General features: G+C 38.0%; 2 protein-coding genes across 34 annotated transcripts in view; one reads left to right on the plus strand and one right to left on the minus strand.

Annotated features, from left to right (window-relative positions):
* Positions 1–21,704, plus strand: part of ROBO2 (roundabout guidance receptor 2) — an 839,550-nt gene that overhangs the window by 807,819 nt on the left and 10,027 nt on the right. For 12 of the 22 annotated variants that reach the window (XM_081199595.1, XM_081199576.1, XM_081199585.1 and 9 more), the window contains 2 exons: positions 2,178–2,392; positions 16,008–16,172. In XM_081199595.1, the coding sequence (XP_081055721.1) occupies positions 2,178–2,392; positions 16,008–16,172 (380 nt within the window). Of the gene's footprint in view, positions 1–2,177; positions 2,393–13,414; positions 13,598–16,007; positions 16,173–21,704 lie in introns of all 22 variants that reach the window. The other 10 variants (XM_081199575.1, XM_081199578.1, XM_081199593.1 and 7 more) reach the window with 1 other exon arrangement.
* Positions 16,770–21,704, minus strand: part of LOC308590039 (uncharacterized protein) — a 277,805-nt gene continuing 272,870 nt past the window's right edge. For all 12 annotated transcript variants that reach the window (XR_014009603.1, XR_014009604.1, XR_014009605.1 and 9 more), the window contains one exon: positions 16,770–19,433. The gene's annotated coding sequence lies outside the window, so the exon portion shown is untranslated. The remainder of the gene's footprint in view (positions 19,434–21,704) is intronic.

A 21,704-nucleotide genomic window follows, 5' to 3' on the forward strand; every position in this document is an offset into this window, starting at 1 on the left:
ACATAACCATCTTTGATCTAGCCAGTGATGGCGAACCTTTTAGAGACCGAGTGCCCAAACTGCAATCCAAAACCCACTTATTTATCGCAAAGTGCCAACAAGGCAATTTAACCTGAATTGGTGCATAATCTGCAGTAGCTGCCACTACTCTGACTTCTCTTTAGCCCTTAAGAAAGAAGTACCTGGTTACCATATTGCATTGTATCTGGGGGATTTGTGCGAAGTCTAGGCAAGCTCTCTCAGTGTTTGCCTCAACCTCGCAGCAGGAGGAGAAGGAGGAAGGCGGCTGCTCGGCTGCCCAAGTTGAGCTGAGGACTCAACACGCCGCCCTCGCCCTCTGCTGGCTCTGTGCTGGCACGACGGCGTGTGACCACAGAGAGGGCTCTGAGTGTCCCCTCTGGCATGCTTGCCATAGGTTGCCACCACTGATCTAGCCTAACTAAAGGAAGCAGCACAGCATTTGAGCTAGGATTATTTCCTCTCCAAGATATTTTTCATCTTGAAATTCCCATTTATATATCAAACCTTTTTCCTATCAAGTATATACAAGATTATTTCAGCTTTAATGTGAGAAGATTGAGTCAGTTGTCCCAGTCCTATGACTCAAAAAAGTGTTGGAACTTTATAATGCAGCCTTAAGGTTCCTGTCACCAGTCATTTCAGTATTTTTATTCTACTAGTTCCCACTACAACGTGGAAGACTGTGTTAATTAATATCGAGTTAGGAAAATGGCCTCAACAATTTTGGTCAAAGTAGCCCAGGAATTAAGCTACTATATGTGCCAACTACTTAAAGATAACTAACACAAACTTGATATATAAATGTTTGATTTGTTTAAGTAGTCATTTCTTGCATTCCAGTAAGAATAAGGTCAGATAAAATCTCAAATGATAGGGGTTCTGGGCTGTATATCTGGCTTGACATTTCTAGCCTAATACATCTAACATATATTAGAGATTAGCTCTTTGATATCTTTGGAATGGCCTCTTCCATAGTACTTATTCATTCATGACCCTAGCATCATTTTAAAGATAAAACCACTGTTCCGTTTCCTCATAATGTTTTGTACCAGTTGGCATACAATAGTGTAGAATCCATGGTAACAATTGGTTATACAATGCAGAAATAGTCATGTGAGTGAAGTTGTTTTGGGGCTACCCACAAATTATTTGGAAACATTCCCCCCCCCCCCTTCTGCTTCTACAGGGTGAGTCCTCTTTTAAAAGACTCGCCCTGCATTTCTTATTTGTGGTGATCATGATGGGCTAAAGGACTGCAAAAGCACATAGAAATCTGAGAGATTTCAGAGAAAGTGTTAAGTACATCACCCTAAATCTCACTATTTGTTATAAATGGAGTTTCAACAGCTTAATCCTATTCTGTTTTTGGCATCTGTCTGTCTCAAGAAACAATGGAATGTGCCTCCAGGGGTGAAGTCAAATTGCTGCGTTACCTGCACTGAAGTGACCTCACTGGGGCACAAGCCTGGACAGTATGTATGGAGGTCCTGGACTACCTAAATGGCAAAAAAACCCTTCTCAACCTCACTGATGTCCAAAGGAAAGCAGGGCACGAGGTTGGCTGCAGAAGTTGCTGAAGGAGGCATACAAGGCACCATTCAAACCCACTCCAGATTTGTGGAGAGCTTACTCCTTTGCCTTTTCTACTCCTGAAGATACCCTGCAAGGCTTAAGAGTCAATAGTTTTCCTTCTCCTAGATGAGCTACCTTCTGAGATTAAGGAGCCCCATCTGCCCCTCACTTCCCTCCCCAGCACATGCAGAAACCACCTTCTTGACCATTTAACGCATTACTGGTCTTGTCTGCTCAATCTGTCGGAGCCTGTCTTCATATGCAAGTCCCTAACTCACCAAAGGTTTGAGGCTTATTAGCTACCCTCACCTGGTTTAGCCAGCCAGTTAAAGCCGTTCTTGGGATTTGGCCGCTGCCACAGGTGAGAATTGCGTGCAGGGTGGGGACCAAAGGTGAGCAAACTACTCCAGAAGGAGCATGGCGTGTCCCCCACCTGAGGTACTACCTCTCCCCTAAAACATCTTAAGTCCCACTGAGTTAAATGAGACTTATTCCCAGCAAAGTGCAGTATATGGCTTATAACTGGAGCATGCTTGTAGCTTTTTAAAGTGCTTTCCCCTTTTGCCTTCCCCCCTTTGCTCTAGGCACATTCAAAGCAATACTCAGCCACCCCAGACTCCACTTCCACCATTAGGATATGTGTCTGGATCTCTAATATCAGATTTGGAAACAGATATTCCAGAGGATGAAGATGAGGATGAGGATGATATTGAAGAAGCTTTAGAAATCACAAGACCACTGAGAGGACTAGAGCATACTCCAGGCTCCAGCATGGACAATCTAGACAGCTCAGTGACAGGTAGGCAAACAAAATTAAGAATGAACCGGCTTCGTAAAGATGTAAAATGTGTTCTAAATAAAATAACGTTTAAGGGTATTCTATTCTGCTATATTTCTGTGGCATTTAAAAAAGTTGTGTTAATATTGCTCACAACTGTTAAAGGATTTGAAAATGCTTTTGCTTTGCTGCAAATGATAAGAAAATTCATGAATTTTAAAAAGCTTTAAAAACATGAAAGAAAAATCAATCATAGAAAGTTCGCTTTACTGGGAAAGCAAGTTTATTACATGTGTGGTGGAGCGGGGGCTAGAGCAAAAGCAGCTAGACTAAAAAATGTTTTGTATCTCAGGAACAACATGAAAAGCTGACATCTATAAAAAGGCTTCTAGGTTTTTTATTTTATTTTGGGGCTTTGTAAAAGTGATGAATGTCAGAAGACGTTTTTTTCTGAATAACCTCAGAACAAGTTGTAGTATGAAAGAACAGCTATGTGGTGACACCTTTATTTTGTGCCCACTACATATTTAATCATTCTTCCCTTTCAGCCAAATCCCATTTAATTAATCGAGCATCTTTTGCTTGACTGTTTCTTATTCCTCACATGTCTGGAGATGTTACAGCTAGAATAATCAAAGTCAAACCTGGGGAAAAACTAAGCTTGCCCAGCCTGAATTGGTAATAAAACTGCTGTTGGTAGAAGATAGACAACCATTCCGTTTTGCGAGAAAGTGCTGTTCTTACATGAATATCATGACCTCATTCTAGGCTTCAGCAGACTTTCAACTGATGTTGGACCTGTACTTAACGTACTGTATCTAGGTTGACTGAGGTCTATTGAAGCCCAAGCATGCATGGTCTATATAGCTCATTAAAAATATTGCACATCTCCTCAGTTGTTGATCTTTATGGGACAGTACTAATTTCTGAATATATCTTCATGAAATTTCTGTTCACTGAAGACAGATTAATGCAGCGTCTTTTAATACTTGCTTTAATACTTGCCTACGTGTGCCTTGCAAGTTGTTTTGAGTTTGGGGGTTTTATCCCCTTATCTAAACACTGCAGCTATGAAAACACATTGCAGTTTCCAGTTAGAGTGGGAATATGACAGTAATGAAGCATCAGTACCTCGGATTTCCCTCTCTCCCTCTCTGTGTCATTGAATTAAGGGAAATGGTGCTTTATTTCCACTTTCCAGTTTCCCTTCCCCATGCCCTGGGGCCAGGCTGCTTGCCAAGCTAATTAAGATTTAAGAACTGTAGCTTGACTGCTGTGATTTGAAATCCAGATCCAACTGAAGACGTGTAGTTACAAGTTTAAGTCTCTGAATTTGGAAGATTGGCTTATTAGTGCACAAGTATGTTAAGCCACTTTACCTGAATTTGCTGGAATTTTTAGCATAATCTCCTTCTGGCTGTAATTCTGTGCATTTTTGCATGTGTCTAGGGAAGCATTCCTGTAGCAATCCATCAAAGGTCTTAGAGTGATAATACGTATTTTAAAACCTGCTACCAAAATACTATTCATTTATATGTATTAATATGTCAGTCTTTTATATGTGTGTGTACGCGTGCATGATTTGCATATTTGCTTTTCTATAAGTCGCTGTCTCTTTTCTTCCTAGCAATGTACAAGTATATTGATTACAAATTCTGGTTTTTAAAAGCCAACACTGCTCATTGAAGCCTTCAGTTGCCCACGTCGTTATTTTTAAAATGCTAATACTTTGTTATTGTGCCAAACCCTTAGGGAACAAAGTGATAGGGGCGAAAAAATTAGGCCAACACCAAATGGATTTGCATATCTTCTTATGTATCCTTTTCTGCCTCCTTATGCTTTCTGTAGGAAAGCATAATCAGTGTCTTGTTTTCATTAGTGGTAGAAGTAGTGATCATAAAAGAAAGCAAACATGATTCTGAATCACCTTTTCAAAGGGTGAAGTTCAAGTTAGGAAAGAAGACTTAACTCTCTTTGTTACCATTAGTATGAAGTTGACAGGTCCAAGATGGCGGAGGACACTCAGAATATCCCAGTCTTGGTTGCCAAAGAAATATCCCACACATTTTCTTCATTTAGCTTATTTGACTTTCTGTTTTTTGAATCTTGTATATGAATGCTTTCTTTTCCATTGCACTGCGATTATTCATTTACATAATAGATCAGAGACCCTTCTGTCTCTGATAATTCAAATGCATCAAAGTTCAGCATTTATTTATTTGCTGAAGAATATGGTAGGCACAATAGAACATAGGAAGTTGCCTTAAAACAAATCAAACCATTCCTCCATCTAGCCCAATATTGCCTATATTGGCAACAGAGGTTCTATAGGGTTTACGACAGGACTATATTTCCATTTGGAGATATCAGGGATTGAACCTGGGACAATTTCTGCTCAAAGCATGTGCTCTACTTCTAAGCTAAACCCCTACCCTTAATATCAAAGATTATCACTGTCTGTTTTTCCCTACCTATATTTCAGAAGTGTAGACACAGAGGCCAGATAAGAAGTTGAAGGTGGGCGTTAAGATTCTAATAACCCATGTCCATAAAGAACAATTCTTTTTGGAGGCAAAAAGATTCCTTCTGCCACTCCGCTGGGCAGAAGGACTTCCATTTCCCCCCACATCACGGTTTTTCGGGTTGTGGAGGAAGCAGGCTATGTCCTTGTCGTATGATCTGTTTAAGACCATTGTAAATAGGAGATCCAGTTTAAGTATCAAAAGTTTTATAAAATCTTTTTCCCACTTAATAAAGACATATTGGGACATGCATTAAGCACAATGTAACATAGATTCTGTGGACGTTGTACTACTGGATACGATAACATGAAATCTTTGCTGTAATTACTACGGAAGCAAATATGGGGAGTTTCATACATGGAAGCCAACAGACTTTGGGAAATATGCTAAAAGATTAATACAAGAATAAAAAAGGCACTACTAATACTGGGTAATTAGACCTTGATCTAAACTGACTGTCATACATGAATAACAGTATCCCAATTAAAATTAAACATTTAAACATAAGGTGGAATCTATATTTTATATACTTGTTTCCTTTCCAGAACATTATAATGAACAAAATGCAAGCAATATATAAGTTTGACACTTTTTATAGATGCAAACATCATCAAAGCATTTATAAACATTAATGAAAAATGAATTTATGCCACTTAGCCAAATTTATTTCTGTTTGAAATTTCAATCTTTCCCTGCAATCTTTTTCTCTCCTCCATATTGCTGAAAGGCACAAAATTTTGTCAAATTTATTCAAGCTGTTAGCATGCACATAGAACATTAAGTAGTTGTTCAAATGTTGCTGAGCAGTAAAATACTATGATAAAGTGGCATCTTGCTGTGCCTCCATTACATCTTCAGCACTAAAATTAATTTATGATCAGTCATCAATTCATTTACATGTCGTTTTATGCGAAATCCATCCTTGCTGATGAATGTGTATCCCTAGATCCATTAAGCTAGAGTAAAATCTGTGCTTTATAATATGACCCTGCTAATTGTTGCATTACCATTTTTATGAGATACAAAATCTAGCAGGTCCCCTTCTCAGAGCTCATATTAAGCCATGAACACCTTATTTCCACTAAATGAAGTCTGCCACACTGCCTGCACAGTAAAATGAATGCTTAAAAAATAATAATTAAAAGGACAGATTTCCCTCCCTTGTGCTATGTGCTTGTGTGTTCTATATTACTACTTTCAGGTGCAACCCTGATTTATTCTTCAGAGGACATTATTGTGGTTCATTTACTTGGCCACTGACATTGCAATGACAAGGCAGGGAAGAAAGGTAACGTGTGCCAGTCCTTGTCACCATTGCTGATGTCATTGCTTCCTGTGGCTAATGCCAGTGCAGTGATTAAGAAGTAGACTCTCTTGCGTAGCCAAATCATTAAAACATTTCACAGATGCCACAAGCAGTCTTTTAGATAACAATGCTAAACATGTTATACCACAATTTAACCGCAACTTGTCTGGCAAGAGTCCCAAAGTAACAGGTGTTTGTCCTTGTTTCAACTTTTACGCTGCTACAATTTCCCATTTTTAAAAAACTCATCCTTGACCAAAGGAGGACCAGTCTATTTTAAAGCATAGTATGGCCCAGATATAAAACAGAAAGAACAAAAATCTGGCCACTGCTAACATAGATATAGCCAGAACTTCTGGCAGAATAAAAATGTTATGTGTGGGCATTGTTTTATGAGTATTCCTGTTTATGATGATAATAAGCAGCGTTTCAACCTAAAGCACATCACTGCAGCTTTTTAAATGAGCCAAAAGAAGGAGCATTTTTCCTCTGGCAGGAGACTTGGTTCTATGCTGGATGTAGATGATGGGTGAAGCACCCCTTACTTCTTCCACCAGCCTGCTCACTTACCTGCACACACTTCCTTGTCACTTGTGGCTAGGGCTAGGGTTAAATACAAGGCTCTATTACTCTTTCATTTGTCTTTTGTGTCTTTATAGTACATTGGGGATCTAATTGTATAAAAGACTCACTAAAATATTCAGACTGCAATTATGGCATATTGTGACCTCGTAAATATGTCTACCACATTAAATAGCAAAACGCAGACAAAAATTGAAGTTGCATCAAGCTATTAAAACAAAGTGGGGGGGGGCAGCAATCGCTAAAGTGATAATAAAGCTTTTTGTCTTTCTTTTGCTGTGGAAGTTCTATGAAAGATAGATTCATTTTGAGATAAACTGAAATTTACAGGTTTATACACACACATCCCCATGTGTATGTAGCACTGAATTCAATAAAACATAATTCACATTGGGCTCTGTCAGACCTCTGTCCTGTGACAGCCATAGATTATGAGGTGTTTTCAGTCTCAGTCTAGCAAAACCAAGAGCTTCATCCAGCACCTTGGAGACTGCAAAACATGTGCAACCAAGGCCAGAATTTGAAGGACCATAAAATAATTTGTGATTGTAAGATTTATTTCCCTCTAGATTCCAGCAGCTTAATAGTACACTGTGCATGTGTGAAAGTATAGCACAGGTGGGGAACCTTTGACTTGGACCTCAGTTTATGTGGCCCTTGACACCACCTGAAGCTGTCCCATACGTCTATCCCATCAGAGCCCCTTCCTTTCAGTTTGGTTTCCACCTTATTTTTCCTGGCTTTTTGCCTCTCAACCCCATGTGGTTTCAGAATAATTGGAAGGAGCAACATTTTATTTCATAAAAATACTTTATTTTTTGTTTTACTTGTTTCCTGGTTTTATGACTGGAAGGGAGGGGTTCTGAGAATAAGCAGGCTTCTGCTGTGTATGTGTTTATATAGCACACTAAAGTAGAAAGGGATTATTTCCACTTGCTTTCCAGAAAAGTAGCAGAATCGACACATTGTACTTTTTAAAGCAAAAACAAAAAAAAACTTCTTCCTTCTTCTTCTTATTTGAGAGTAACCGATCAAATCAAGCAGGACTAATTTCTGCATAGACCTAAGCAGGACTGGAAATTCTCATCTGAAGAAGCCAAGGCAAAATTTAAACAGGCTCATATGCATTCCAGATTAGTTCATCCAGAACACTTTTATCTTTGGCTCTTTCCATCACCAGTGTTTGTTCCACTTACCGCTTGCATGTGCACCCTCACTCATGGGCATAGCCCAGTTGCTCCCCCCTAAATCAAGAAATAAAAATACTTCGCTAACTGACCAGTTGCATCACAGATAACTCGGTTCTCAAGAGCAAAAAGGTTGCCCACTTCTTATGTAGAAATAGGTCACAAAAACCCATGCAAATGAACACTGTCAACTAATTCATCTATGCCCTTCTGAAATGGTAGAACATGTTGTAACTCTGAGGTTCGGTTTTCAGTAATGTTCAGTAGTGCAGTCCATGGGTCTCTTTCTCGGAATATAGGTGTGAACATACCCTGCCTGTATTCTGATGTAATATGGTCCCCAGCTTTGTAGAATCATAGACATATCCGTTGGTTTTCATGTCTTCTTGCTGTCATGATAAATTCTGTTGCAACATAGCATCTATTTAAGGCCAGAGTCTTCACATGGTGTATAAAATCAATTCTTTCAAGTAGAACCACTAGAAGATAACTGCATCTGAATAAAAAGACTAGTATTTAAAAGAGTGCAGTATATATGCCTATTACTGTTTTGTGGGCTTGTTAGCTTCAAGAAACAGAATGCTAAATGTGAATAAGAATGATATTCATCTCTTTTTTTAACCTGCAAAAACATCTGGTAATACTAAGGTCCAGGAACAAACTTGTGAGTCTAGCCCCCACTTCCTCTTTTATTTATAACTTTTTGATTGCTTCAGCACCTTGAAATTTTTATGGAAAATAAAAAGAGAATTCAGCTTTTTCAAATAGTGGATTTTGTTCTAGATAAAGTGCTTACTGCTGCTTTCAGCAGGAGGAAAAAATTGCAGCTGACAGACAGCATGGGAATTCAAACAAGCTATTGGAAAATAGAGTGAGCTGTATTGTATGAAATGGACACCTGCTTGGAGCCTGTTTCATCCTGTTTGAAAAAGGCACAGCTGATCTGTGACAAAATTAGATCTGGAGTTTCCTAAAGCCAGATTTAAACCAAATTTGCTGCTCATCCTTGTGCCCAAATTTTAAGGGAACGTTAAAAGAGCCCTGTTGGATAAGAGGAAAGACCTGTCTACTCCAGTATCCATAGTGGCCAACCCGATGCCCAGATAGGATATGAGCACAATAGCCTTCTCCTGCATTTCCCTAGTGACTGATATTCAGAGGCACAGTACGTCTGATCCTGAAGGCAGCCACATTCATTATGGCTGTACCCGTTCCTACAATTTTGCCCCATGAATGTGTCTAATTCCATTTTAAAGCAATCTAGGCTGGTGTTGCATCTTCTATCCTTCAGCTTTATTGGATGGTATTGGGTTCTAATATTATGAAGAGGGAGAAAATTGTCTTTCAATCTGCTTTATCCTTACTATACATACTTTTAAAAACATCTGTTATGATGCTTCCCCCAGCCCAAAGTAAAGAACACATTGTAACCTTTTCTGATGGGGCAGTTGCTAAAGCTCGTTGATAATTTTGGCTGCCTGCTTCTGCACATTTTCCAGTTCTACAATATTCTTTTTGCAGAAACCAGAACTGTATTTAGTAATCAAATAACTGCTTCATCGTAATTTGTATAAAGGCATTGTAATATTATCAGATTTATTTTATTTTATTTATCCCTTTCCTTATAATCCATGACATGGAATTCACTTTTTCAGTTACTTATTTGAAATTTTCATTAAGTTATCAACCATGATTCCAAGATCTCTTTTCTAGTCAGTCACCACCAAATTAGGACCTTTCAGTGTATATGTGAGTTTTGGGAGTTTTATTTGCTCCAGGGTGCATCACTTTACACTTTCACTGAAACTCATTTAGCAATTTAATACTCATTCACACAGTTTGGAAAGATCCTTTTGAAGCTCCTCTTGATCCCTTATTGTTTAATCCTTGAATTATATGGTGTCATCTCCACTACACTGCTCACTCCGGACTTCAGATCATTTACAGAAAAGTTTAAAAGCACTGGTCCTAATACAGATGGCAGGCAAAAAGAGAGTTTTGACAGGCCTGTAAAAAAAATTCCAGGAGGCATTCTGTACATCCCTATATTGTCAACAGATGCCTCCTAAAACAAAATTTGGAAATAATTTGCAGATTCCTCCTCAAGCAGATCATTGGAGGGACTTTGAGTGAAGGAAGAGACTTGAGTGAAGCTAGAGAATATTGGGGGCGGGCATGTTGTACCTCCCCTAATAATTCCTGATTTTAAAAACAATCATCTGGTGATGCCTTGTTAGTGTGAGTTAGTTACAAATATATATAGTGTTACTGCAGGTTAGAAAGGGTTTTCTGTATGTTTTAAAGAAGCAACAACAACCCAACAACACCCAATGAAAATCAGAGCTTATTGCTTAAAGCTGGACTACAGCTCCCATCACTCCCATCCATTGGCCACACTTGGCTGAGCCTGATGGGATTTGAAGTCTAGCAACACCTGAAGTTTGAGCTTAAACTACTTCTAGACTTACTCCCTTTTAAGTCCTTATTCAAAACTTGGGATATTAATCACAAGGTCTTGTCTTAAGTAAACCAGCAAAGCTGCAAATGGCTGTTTAATATAAAAAACAAATTTTTCCCATTATTTCCTTAATTATAGATAGCTATTACTCCTTTTCAAAAGAGAGTAATTTTGGAGGTGCACAAGACATGAAGATCATCTACATGAGTTTGTTGGCACCTCTAACATTTGTCATTCTGTATTATTGTCATATTCCTGAGTCTAATTCTCATCTTTTATGCCATGTATAATTTTAAAGTGATTTTCTTTTAAATTGGTTTATATATAATATTAATATGGAAATATTCCCATCTTTTCTGTAATGTTGCAGTTCATCTTTCTTTCCCACTCTGTCCAGTTGAATTTCTGTCTTCCAAATAATCTTATCATCTTATGAAAACAGAACCATATGGGTTCACAGTTGTGCCATGCTTTGTCCTGCTAGAACACGCTACACCTAAATGTCATAGTAAGCACCTGAACCTGGGTCAGAATGGTCTGATATTGGTTCTATCAGTCTTAGTTGGTGGATTGTGGTACTGCATAAGGGCAACCCAACAATGTTGTCTCACAGTAATAGCGACTATCCCCATCACCAAAGGGAGTTTGGGCCTTCTCACAAAAAACAAGTGTTCTTTTGGGTTGTCTCTCACAAACTGCAGGGACATTTCTGATTGCCCTGATGGAATTCCTATTTCTGACACTTTAAAAAGAGCTGAAATGTGTAGTCTGATTTGACAGTGCAGTTAGTTGTGTCTGTAAAGTTTTTGACAGTTCTGCTCTCCAGTAACATCCCTCGGGTAGCATCCCGCATTATTATATCATACAAGGGATTTTGGAAAAGGATGAGTTGCCTCCCTGAACTAAGGCTATGACACCATTCTTGTGCAGCAACTCACAACATTGCTGTTAATATTATTCATACACGCACATACACCAGCGGATTCATTACGTTCTGCAGTCATTGAAAAATATATATAAGGAAATGCATTAAGAGTGTGTGTGTGTTTACTGATATATAGACATACACACAATACAACCTTTAAGCAGTTCAGAATATCAACATGTTATAATTTAGATCTTGTTTTCAATATGCAGCTTATTATTGTAAACAGGCTGTGATCCAACAAAATATCAGTTAGTGTAAGAGATCTGTGTACATAGTCAGCACTTTTTCTGTTTGGGGTGTATTTTTTAAAATGAAAATCAGTGGGAAATGCTGCAGCAAAAAGAGCAAGCAAAGTTCAGACTTCATGTTTAGGTAATTTCCTTGCTTGCTGAGTTGTTGTTGTTGTTGTTCTGGTTACATCCCACAAAACACCTAAACTGATTTTCATTTAAAGTATATACGTCCTGGTTACAGAACTCCTAAACCTTTTTTTAATTTAAAGTAACAGTTGACAGTCTTTCTTCAAATGATGGTCACCAAGTCAAATGAAGCAAGGCTTGTTTTAAATCATTATCCTGAACATTTCTATACACAAATAATCTCTTCAGCTAGCCTGTTGTAGTGATCTCTGTTCAGAAATCTATGTAGTTTTACTTTTTAAGAAATGGCTTTTTCATTTATTCCCCCAGCTTGCCTTAGCTGTTATCTTGCCTTACCTACATCTGTCTATGTCAGGCAGAGTCCATTTGGAAAGTAACAATTTTATTTGTGCCTCTGGCAAGCAGAATCAAATTGTCAGTCTCTGTTGCGCTTAACCCACTTTCAGCCTGTCAAATCTCTGTCGACTCCTTCAGCTTCTGTTCTTGTATCTTGGAGTGCAGAAACCTGTTTATTACAGCATACCACTGCATTGATGCTAAAAGATTTGGTCATTCCAGCACTGCAAACTATTTTCATTGTTTTGGAAAGCTAATTGGCACCAAAGCTATTTCCTATGGTTTTGTATACCACAGATGTTTTGAATGGTCACGTAGGCATCCTGTGCTTCTAGTTTCAGACTTGAGACTCTGAGATGCCCCAAACAACTTTTATAATCATTGTGCTCATTGCAATGGGCTGGCTGAAAATATTTGTGTTTGAGTTTGGATAAACTAGTGACTAGAGCACCTTTACTTTTAGTAGTGGAGTAGAAAAGGGAATGTCGGCAGATGCAGCTTTTCTCAGCACTTTCAACAACAAACCAACATCTGCCCTATTTATTTCTTCCATTAAAAGTCTAAATGAGCAGAAATTCCCAGTATGTGGTGAGATTTGAAAATCCTCAGAACTTGAACATTTTTGAATGGTGCCATTTGCAGCCTTATCTCAAGTGTGATCTGTGACTTTTCACCTTGAAGACTAGAGGCTGAGATTTTAATTCCAAACTTTAAGCCCTTGAATTTTTATACGTTTTATATATCCCTAAAAGCAGAGTGCTCATACCTGGAAAAGCAAAATGCAAAAGGAAAGATTCCATTTGACTGGATTTGCCTCATTCCTGAATTTTCTACACACAAAACTTACTCGTTGCCACACTAACCTATGGAAGGTAGTGATTAAGGGTGGTATACAACTAAGTTTTATTCAGAGTAGACACATTAAAATGAACATGACTAAGATATGACCATTAGTTTCAGTGGGTTTGCTTTGAGTAAAACTTAGTTGAATACCACAGCAAGTAAAGAGTTTAAAAATTTAAGTTTAGGACAGCAGGTACCGGTAATAATTGTATGATACAGTGCATTCATGTTTTTCTTATTTTGAATTCTGAGATAAGAAATGTCCACTTTAAGATCCTTTATTAAAAAAACCTGACAAAATCTGAACTTCTCCATTGGCTGAGATCCATGGTGATGGGGAAAACTGCAATGAATTTTTATTTGAATTTCCCTATTCTAGAAATACAAAATTGAGATTTGAAAGTAGAAGGAAAAGAGGTATTTTAATAGCCCTTTGGAATTTACATAACAGTTAAGCTATTTCATGTGTGCAACTCACTAGCCCCCTACATTTGTTTTTAGGTTCACTTGTAAATGGATGGGGTTCTGCGTCTGATGAGGACCGTAACTTTTCTAGTCATAGATCTAGTGTAGGTAGCTCCTCAGATGACTCCATCTTTACCAGCGGCAGTTTTGCACAAGCTCTGGTTGCAGCAGCAGATAAAGCTGGGTTTAGGCTGGATGGAACCAGCCTATCAAGAACAGGTTTGTAGACACAAAGCTAATGCTTTTTGCATGATGTGGGGCTCTGTCTTTTCTTTCTTCCTCCTTTCCTAAGAAAAGTAAAACCTCAGCATAAGTATGCCTAACATGCATATAAAGCAGATGGTTTGTTTCTGCCTGTTAGGTTTTTGGTTTTTTGTTTAATAGTACTTCAAGCAGAAACAAAGCAGTGCAGTGCACAGACATTTTAACACTTCTCTTGACTCTGCTATGGATTTACTGACACCGACACATACTGCCTTTTAATACGGCCTCAAGGAGACTACTAATTTTGCCATGCAACTTTTGATGATTTATTATTTGCAAAACCTTCTCACAATCAATAATATTTCTTGTGAAGAACTGCACACTTAGCTTTTATCTCCATTACTGCCTTCTCTTTTGCATCTCTCTTGCCAAATGTATTTTCTGGGAAGAGTGTGAGCATGGGGTGAGTTGGTGAAAGTTTATCACTCCAACAATGCAACAGTTTAACAGCCTTATTAAATGGTTGCCTTTTAAGGCACTTAATCCAATCATTTACTGTGTCTGACAGCAGGATTATAATTAAAATTGTATCAAGGACAGCATCTAGTTAAACAAATTAGTTGCCTTGCTTAAACAAAGTGACTCTGATTTGCCTTTCAAATGCCAGATAAAGGCAACCTTATATTTTATTTTTTCTGTGGTTACTTCTCTTCCCTTCTCTGCAAAAAAGAGGAGTCAAAGTACATAAAATGTTTAGAAGTAGGCTATGGTTGTGTTCAGATCATAGTAGGTGCATTAAGGAAGCAGAGGGCACTTCCTAATGGCAGTTTGCGGATTCTGTAGCTACTACATGAAAGTTTTGTGCAGCCCCTACACAGTGTTTCGCTCTGTATTATTTTCCCATTTGTTCTATTTCCGTGGAAAACTAAGTAAAATTTCAGCAAAAATACAGCCAGATTAAATGAGGAAGGAATATGGGATGGCATTTTGATGGGGATCATGTCATGTGTACGCTGCACAAAACTTGCATGAATGAGCAGCAGAGTCTCCGGAGAACTATGGTGTGGAAGTGCCCAGAGATACATTTAGAGCAGTAGCTCCAGGCTACTCTTGGGCCTGCTTATAACACAAAGGGATTACTACACAGATCAAGAAACTTCAACAGCATAACAAACTCACAACACGCACTATGTGGGGTGGCTATCATATGGTTGTAAAATTTAAACCAGCCTGTACATAAAACAGCGGGCTTGTAAGGGTTTTGGCATGCATGTTTCTCCTACAAACATCACAAGTGGTCTGTGTGATAGACTCTTGGAAGGGAGCAGTGCACTTGTCACTGAAAGTAGGGAGGAGGCAGGGAGGAGGAGGAAGGCTTTATAAGACTGCAATCTCATCAAGAACAATAAAGGACTAATATACTATAGTATTCTACATAAATCCTAAGACTTGATATTGAAGTATTCTTAATCAAGTAGATTATTGCCAACAAATCATGTGTTCTTCCATTGGCTTTGAAAAACCGAACTTAATGTATGCTTGTTTAAAATTATGAAACCACTGTAAAAAAAAAAAAAACCTCACTTTGCATATCGTAATTTCTAAGGTGTGGGAGCTGCAGGAGAGGAAACAATTAAAATTTGCCCCCTTCCTCCTCCACTACTAGAGATGTCTCGTGGATCAAGTGTGTTTCCATGAGTGCTGGGGCACAAACTGGATTCCACCTCAGGTTTCTAAAATGGCTGACATTGAAAAGAAAGAAAAATATACATTCTTACTAAAACTAAAACAGTCTGTATTGCTTGGTTAATTTAAGCAATACATATAAAATGAGTGGAATAACTTTTTTTTGGCTGATGAACACTCCATTAGTACTGAAGGGAACACAACTGTCTCGTTAGATCTGGAAATGACAACTCTATTTGATTAGCCAATAGCTACCTTTTTCAATAAATATTAACATCTGCATGCATACAAAATAATGAATTATGGATAAATCTTATCTGTATTCACCTGTTCTTGAATGGTTTGGGCCCCAGAATAAATTGTCTAATGTGGTTACTTATGCAATAAAAATACAGCATGTGTTGGGCAAAGCTGAGGTTAGACTCCTCATCCAGAACACATGTTTTCTGCATAGAAGTCATGGTGCGTAAATGTTGCTTCCAATCTTTTTTTTTTTTTTTAATGTATTAGTTACGCATTTCTGTTTAGCATACAAAAAAGATGGTCAGCAAATGGTGAAAATGTTTTTCAAATAAACTTTAACAGTAAACTCCAACACTGAGTTTGTCACTTTGCTGGTGGTGCCGTCAATAACAGTCGTCATGAGTTTTCATGTGAGGTGTTGCAAATAAAGAAATTGAAGCCGGTTAGAGCAGGCATGTAAGCATAATAACGTATCAATTTCCATTTTTGTTTGTAGGCAAACCATATTCCTCTTCTCAGAGGCCTCGGCCAACCAGCCCCTTCTCTACTGACAGCAACACGAGTGCAGCCCAGAGCCAGAGGCCTAGGCCTACCAAAAAACACAAGGGAGGCAGAGTGGACCAGCCTCCATTGCCTCACCGTAGAGAAGGAATGACAGATGGTAAGTTCTTTGTTAGAAGTCATTTCCATGTTAACTGTAAAATGGTACTTTCCAAATTAGTATACCAAGTTACGTGAAAGTTTATATTAAATTGTGTTTGTTCACTATTTTTGTCACATTTCTTTTCACAAGTATTTAGTTCTACATTCATAATATTCAAAATATATAGACTTCTACATAGAGATTCTCACAGTTCATTAATTATAATTTATCTTATACTACTGTTTAAGACAGCGGTGAAAATGCTTTGTATGTGTTAAGATCCATGTTAAATATATGAAGTAAAAGGGGTCCATTCTTTCTGGAAAGTTCCTGTCAATTTACTTCCCTCTCCTAACTACATAAATTGTGTCAAGTTTTCCATTAGGCAAACTTGGTTCTACTAAACCATTTATTCATAGTTACCATAGTAGAATTGTTTTGTTTATAAGCAATTCAAACTTTTGCTGTAGTTAGTATCTTACCAATTCCATATGTTCTGCATGTATCTTATTTCTCAAGTAACCTATTTACTTATTTCAACAATTTATTTACCACTTAACACTATAGTTTCTAAGTGATGTACAATGAAGTTACAAAAGAATAATATTACAGAAAAATGTTGCATTATATTTAATGGATCCAAATGTCTGTCTCATATGCATATCATTCCAAAAAGAGCTCATCTTCTTATATTTCCACCAGATATGCATGAATATGCCACTTATTTATCAACCCTCCAACATGCATCTCTCTAATTTGAACAAATTTGTGCTGTTAAAAACGCACAGTACAGTATTTTGAAATTACTCTCTTTTAAAGAAATGTAAGTTGGCATGGCAGGACCACAAGGAAAGGCAGACTTCTAGATTTCATTTTGTTTTTCCACCTCTAGCATCGTTTCCCTTTTGAAACAAACATCTTTTCTGTCACTGTTCTGTCTTGATAAGTAATTGATACGTTTCTCATAACAATGTTTTGCTCTACTACCTTGATTATCTCAAAGGTGGTCAGTTTATTTTCCATTTTCTCATCTCTCAAATTTCTTATCAAAAAACATTTTAATTGATGATAGTGAAACCAAGATGGATGTTGTGATTCCATTTCACTTGCTATTTGTTACTTTCAAGTCTTTCAGTCAGTGTTGATGTTAGATCTATGTCAGGCTATGAATTATGGCTGGGCTATTTAGCCAAGCATTAGTTTCTCCTACTGAGCTGTGAAATCCAGTCCCACCAGGACAGCAAAACAATATTATATGAATTTATCCTCACACATATGTCTGATGACATTCTGTAACTTAGGCTTAATATAGGCTGCTTTGTGTTATTTTAAAATTTCAGCTTCATTCCACAGCTTTTGACAAGGTTTTGCTTCTTTCAAAATCGTAAGATTACACATTTGGTGCAAGTTCAAACAGTAAATAATATTCACATTGTTGTTTACTGATACAACCACAAAATGTGGGGGAAGGGTGGAATTTGGTCAGTAACTTACTTTAATGTTCTAATATATTTTATAACAAAAATTAAAGAATGACCAGTTTTCCAATAAGTCCTGTGGCACCTTAAAGACTGGGCGCTTGTGCAACGTTTTAGGCTATAATCTACTGCACAGATGCATTCCCCCCCCCCCAAACTAGAAAAATACTCCAGGTTTGGTAGGACATGTGACCAAGAAGAAATTTGAAACATAATGGCAGCTTGACTTCCTGAGCGACATACTAGTTGTCCCTAACAACCCCACCTTGGAAATAATCGTGGCAAAAATATGAATATGGGAAATTACTGTAATGCAGATTCTATACCAGCAAGGACCATGATTTTGGTGTCAAATATTCCTCTGAGACCTCCACCCCTATTTCTTGTTCACTAGCTGTGATGATACCAAGATATAGTTACAAATAAGGCTGCTGGAACAGTAAAACCACCACAACATGGGTTTTACCAATATTTTAATGTCTACAATCAGGTCAAAAATGTGAGCAGATGAAGGTGTGTGAAAAATTTGTAAATGGAAGTGTGTTGATAGTCCTTGGCAGCTCACTGATACAGCTGACAGATAAGGATGTCAGTATGCCATTTTTAGGAACATCTGTAATATTACAAGGCAATGTGCAAGTTGTTATTAGATAAAGTAATATAAATAGAACTATTATGTAGTAATCAATAGGTCAACACCACAACAGGAGTAGAAAATGCTTGAGACTATGCTGCCTAACAGCAGTGGACATTGGTAAAAAGGCTGTGAAGTCAAATTTTGCATGTAATGGTTGGTAAGCTAAACGTTTTTTGTACAGGTGGTACATCTTCTCATGTAGACTTTTCCCAGCTTCTGCCCCACACGCCATAGCTATAACGACCTCACCAGTCTTGAATCTGTCACAGCTATAGATCTTTAAATAAATCTCCTCCCAAATTATTGCTGCTGCTATTTGTACTGTCCATGTGCATCAATATCAACTTTCCTGTTCTGGTACCGAAAGTATGTTGCAGTTATATCAAAGCTAATGAAAGCTGTTTTTTGTTCAATCCTGGAGCACATGAAGCAGACATTACTTCCCCAAAGGCACCTTCTAATTTACTTACGAGATGTTTCTCACTGTGTGTAGCCTGAGAAGGGGGATAACCCCTTCAATTTTTCAACTAACTCACCGATACTGCACTGGCATTCATCATGTTTTTAAGAGTACTTGCACAGTTTCTCAAATGCCAGTGACTTTGCCGAATTGATATGTCATCCAGTTGTACTAAATTGATTGCTTGTTTCATGTGTAGGGGTTCTGACAAGCCACAGGTATAGTAGCAGCAGTGATCGTGGATCTATTACACTGTCCAACAAAACCTGTATTGTACAAATCCATTCATTGCCTTGTTTTGTTGCAAGTTCCCTGACTGAATTATTTGCACTGTGATGACCATATTAACCTCAATCTAGTCCTCAATGAAGCTGCTTGTTTCTCTCTACCTGCTAGCTATTGGCTGCTAGCTAACTACAAAGATGCAGCATGTCTTGAAGTTAAATGCAGCAATGCTCAAACATAAAACTGCTGGAGGGCGGGACGTAGTACTTCCCTAGGAGGTCTCTAACAATGGATAATGCTTATACACAGTGCATGTTGTTACAACACTTAACGTGCAGTTTCACATCCATATGTTGACTAGGCCAACTTCCCTTGCTGCATTTTATCTTAATCTTTTCTAGACCATGTTCCACAACAGTTGCCTTTCTGCATATTACCATCACAAATTACACAGCAAGTTTTTTCCATCTCTACACCATCTGTAATGACAAAACAGAACAAAACAATTAATTTACAATTGTTACTAGCTATTACAGTATCACAATGTGAAATAGAACAAACAAAAGTGCTTTCACCTAGTGAACAGTTTTCAAACATTATCTTCCACATCTACTTGCCTGAAGTAATATGGCTGCAATACCAAAATCATGAGCCCACTCATTTTCCATATTGCATAATGACTACTGGGACCTAATATGTAATATAGGCAGTCACGCTACTACTATACAGTATAGCAAATTTTGGCTTGTTTCAAATTTATTCCAGGACCACTGTCTTTTGGGGATTCATATCCATGTATATAAATCCTAACTATATACTTTGATGATAAAGGTCGCACTACATGTGAGGGTTCCCTCCTCCTCTTACAAACTGTCAATGCTGGGTGGGGGGCAGCAATCTGAATTACAAACTGGGAGTGACCTTTTGTCCGCCATTAGCCATTTGCATTGTGGAAAACATCACACTGAAAGAAGTGAGACCTTTTCCTATGATGCAGTGCAAACTGCAAGCATTGAGGGGCTTATGTGAAGTGAGACTACAACTCTCCTAGTCCCATGCTAGAGTTGCAGTCTAGATTGGGGAGAGGGAAATCTGCACTCAAGGGAAGGACGACCTACTTATGGAGCAGATGGTGGGAAATGGAGAGGAAGAACTGATTGTTAAATGCTAAGGACCTTGAGAAAGGTGATAAAAAAGCCGAACAACTTTGAGGGTGCCCAGATTTTTACTTCTTGAACTATGGCAACCCTACCAAACAACAGAACGAAAGGTAGGAAGGAGAGAAATCTTATGCATTGACACAAAGCCCTCCAGATAGTTTGGAATGCAATCAGGTCGCCAAATACAGAAAGACTGGCATAAGAGGAAAATAATCAGAGTTTCTTTCTGGCGACTTATGATTTACTATCGACCATCCTATCAAAATCAGTGGCAAAAGTATTAGATTGATTACATTATAGACTGAGGGGCGAAGGGGAGTCAACCATATAATGCCCAAACACAGTCAGTTCACAAGTGAACATGAAACAATTTTCTTTATTCACAATTTCTTTCCCTGGGTATCATCTGCAATTAACTGAGATTTCCATTAAAGTGCACTGCTAGAGAGTTAGCAACATTAAGCTCTTTTAAAAGTCTAAACTAATGACTGTTGTTTTCAGTCACACTGGGTAATCTCTCACACTGTTCACACTAATCCAAGGTGAGTCAAATGGGAACACATTTAGGCTCAGTTGAAGTTTTTGCTGTCATGAAATATCAGAATCCCCAGTTCCCTAATTACTGAATTGGGAGAAAAGCCACCACTCTCCAATAATATTACATTAATGTACTAATTGGCTTGCAAATTTCTCTTTCCAGAATTGTGCTGTCATTAGATGCAGCTTCTGATGACTTGGCTGAATTCCAACCAATGCAAGCAGCAGTCAGCAAATTCTAGGTGTTTCAGACAAATATGTTTTTACTGACTATATGAACCCCAATGGGGATAAAACCTCACTGAAAGAGAACAACCAAAGATAGTCATAAGATGCACGGTTATGTGCAAGATGCCATAGCTCCATGCCCATATATTATGGTTCAGCATTTGTCGTTTACAGGAAATAATTTGGCACTCCTTGTTTGACAAGTTACAAATAATGTTTGCCTATGCACTACAAACTCATTTTACCCTCTCCTGTATCCTAAACTACCTTTTATAGGTCAAATCCAAAAAGCTATTCTGTCACTCTACATTTAGAATAACTAAGGGGAGAAAAGGAAAGTAAATTGAAAGACAATTTCAAAAAGCACTGAAAATCTATTTAAGTCACTGTAGTAATATATCAAGCTATAAGAAATGTCTCACAATTTTGGTTGAAGCAACAGACTCTTAAAGCACCATGGAGAAAAAACTACAAATTATTATGATCCTCTTCATGTTTACACGAGTGGGAGCAAGAATACTGACCAAATGAGTAGTCTGTTCAGTAAATCTGTTATTATTGTCAAAGAGGTACTGTCCACAAATGCTTTTCACTAGAGGTCAATAGCTGTTGATGCCGAAATGGGTAACCGTTGGGACTGTATGTGACTGCATCATATAGTGAGCCATTAGCCTGCCTATCGTCCTTTCTCTCCAGGAGGAACCAACTACTACCTAAAACCATCAGCTAAAAGCATTTTGTTCAGACAAGCCTACCCATATATGTAGACTGTTGATAGGTATTTTAATCTGTTTTTAGTTTATCATTTATTTTAATTATCTTTCG

This window comes from Podarcis bocagei (assembly GCF_964188305.1).
Source record: "Podarcis bocagei genome assembly, chromosome: 6".
Classification (NCBI taxonomy): domain Eukaryota; kingdom Metazoa; phylum Chordata; class Lepidosauria; order Squamata; family Lacertidae; genus Podarcis; species Podarcis bocagei.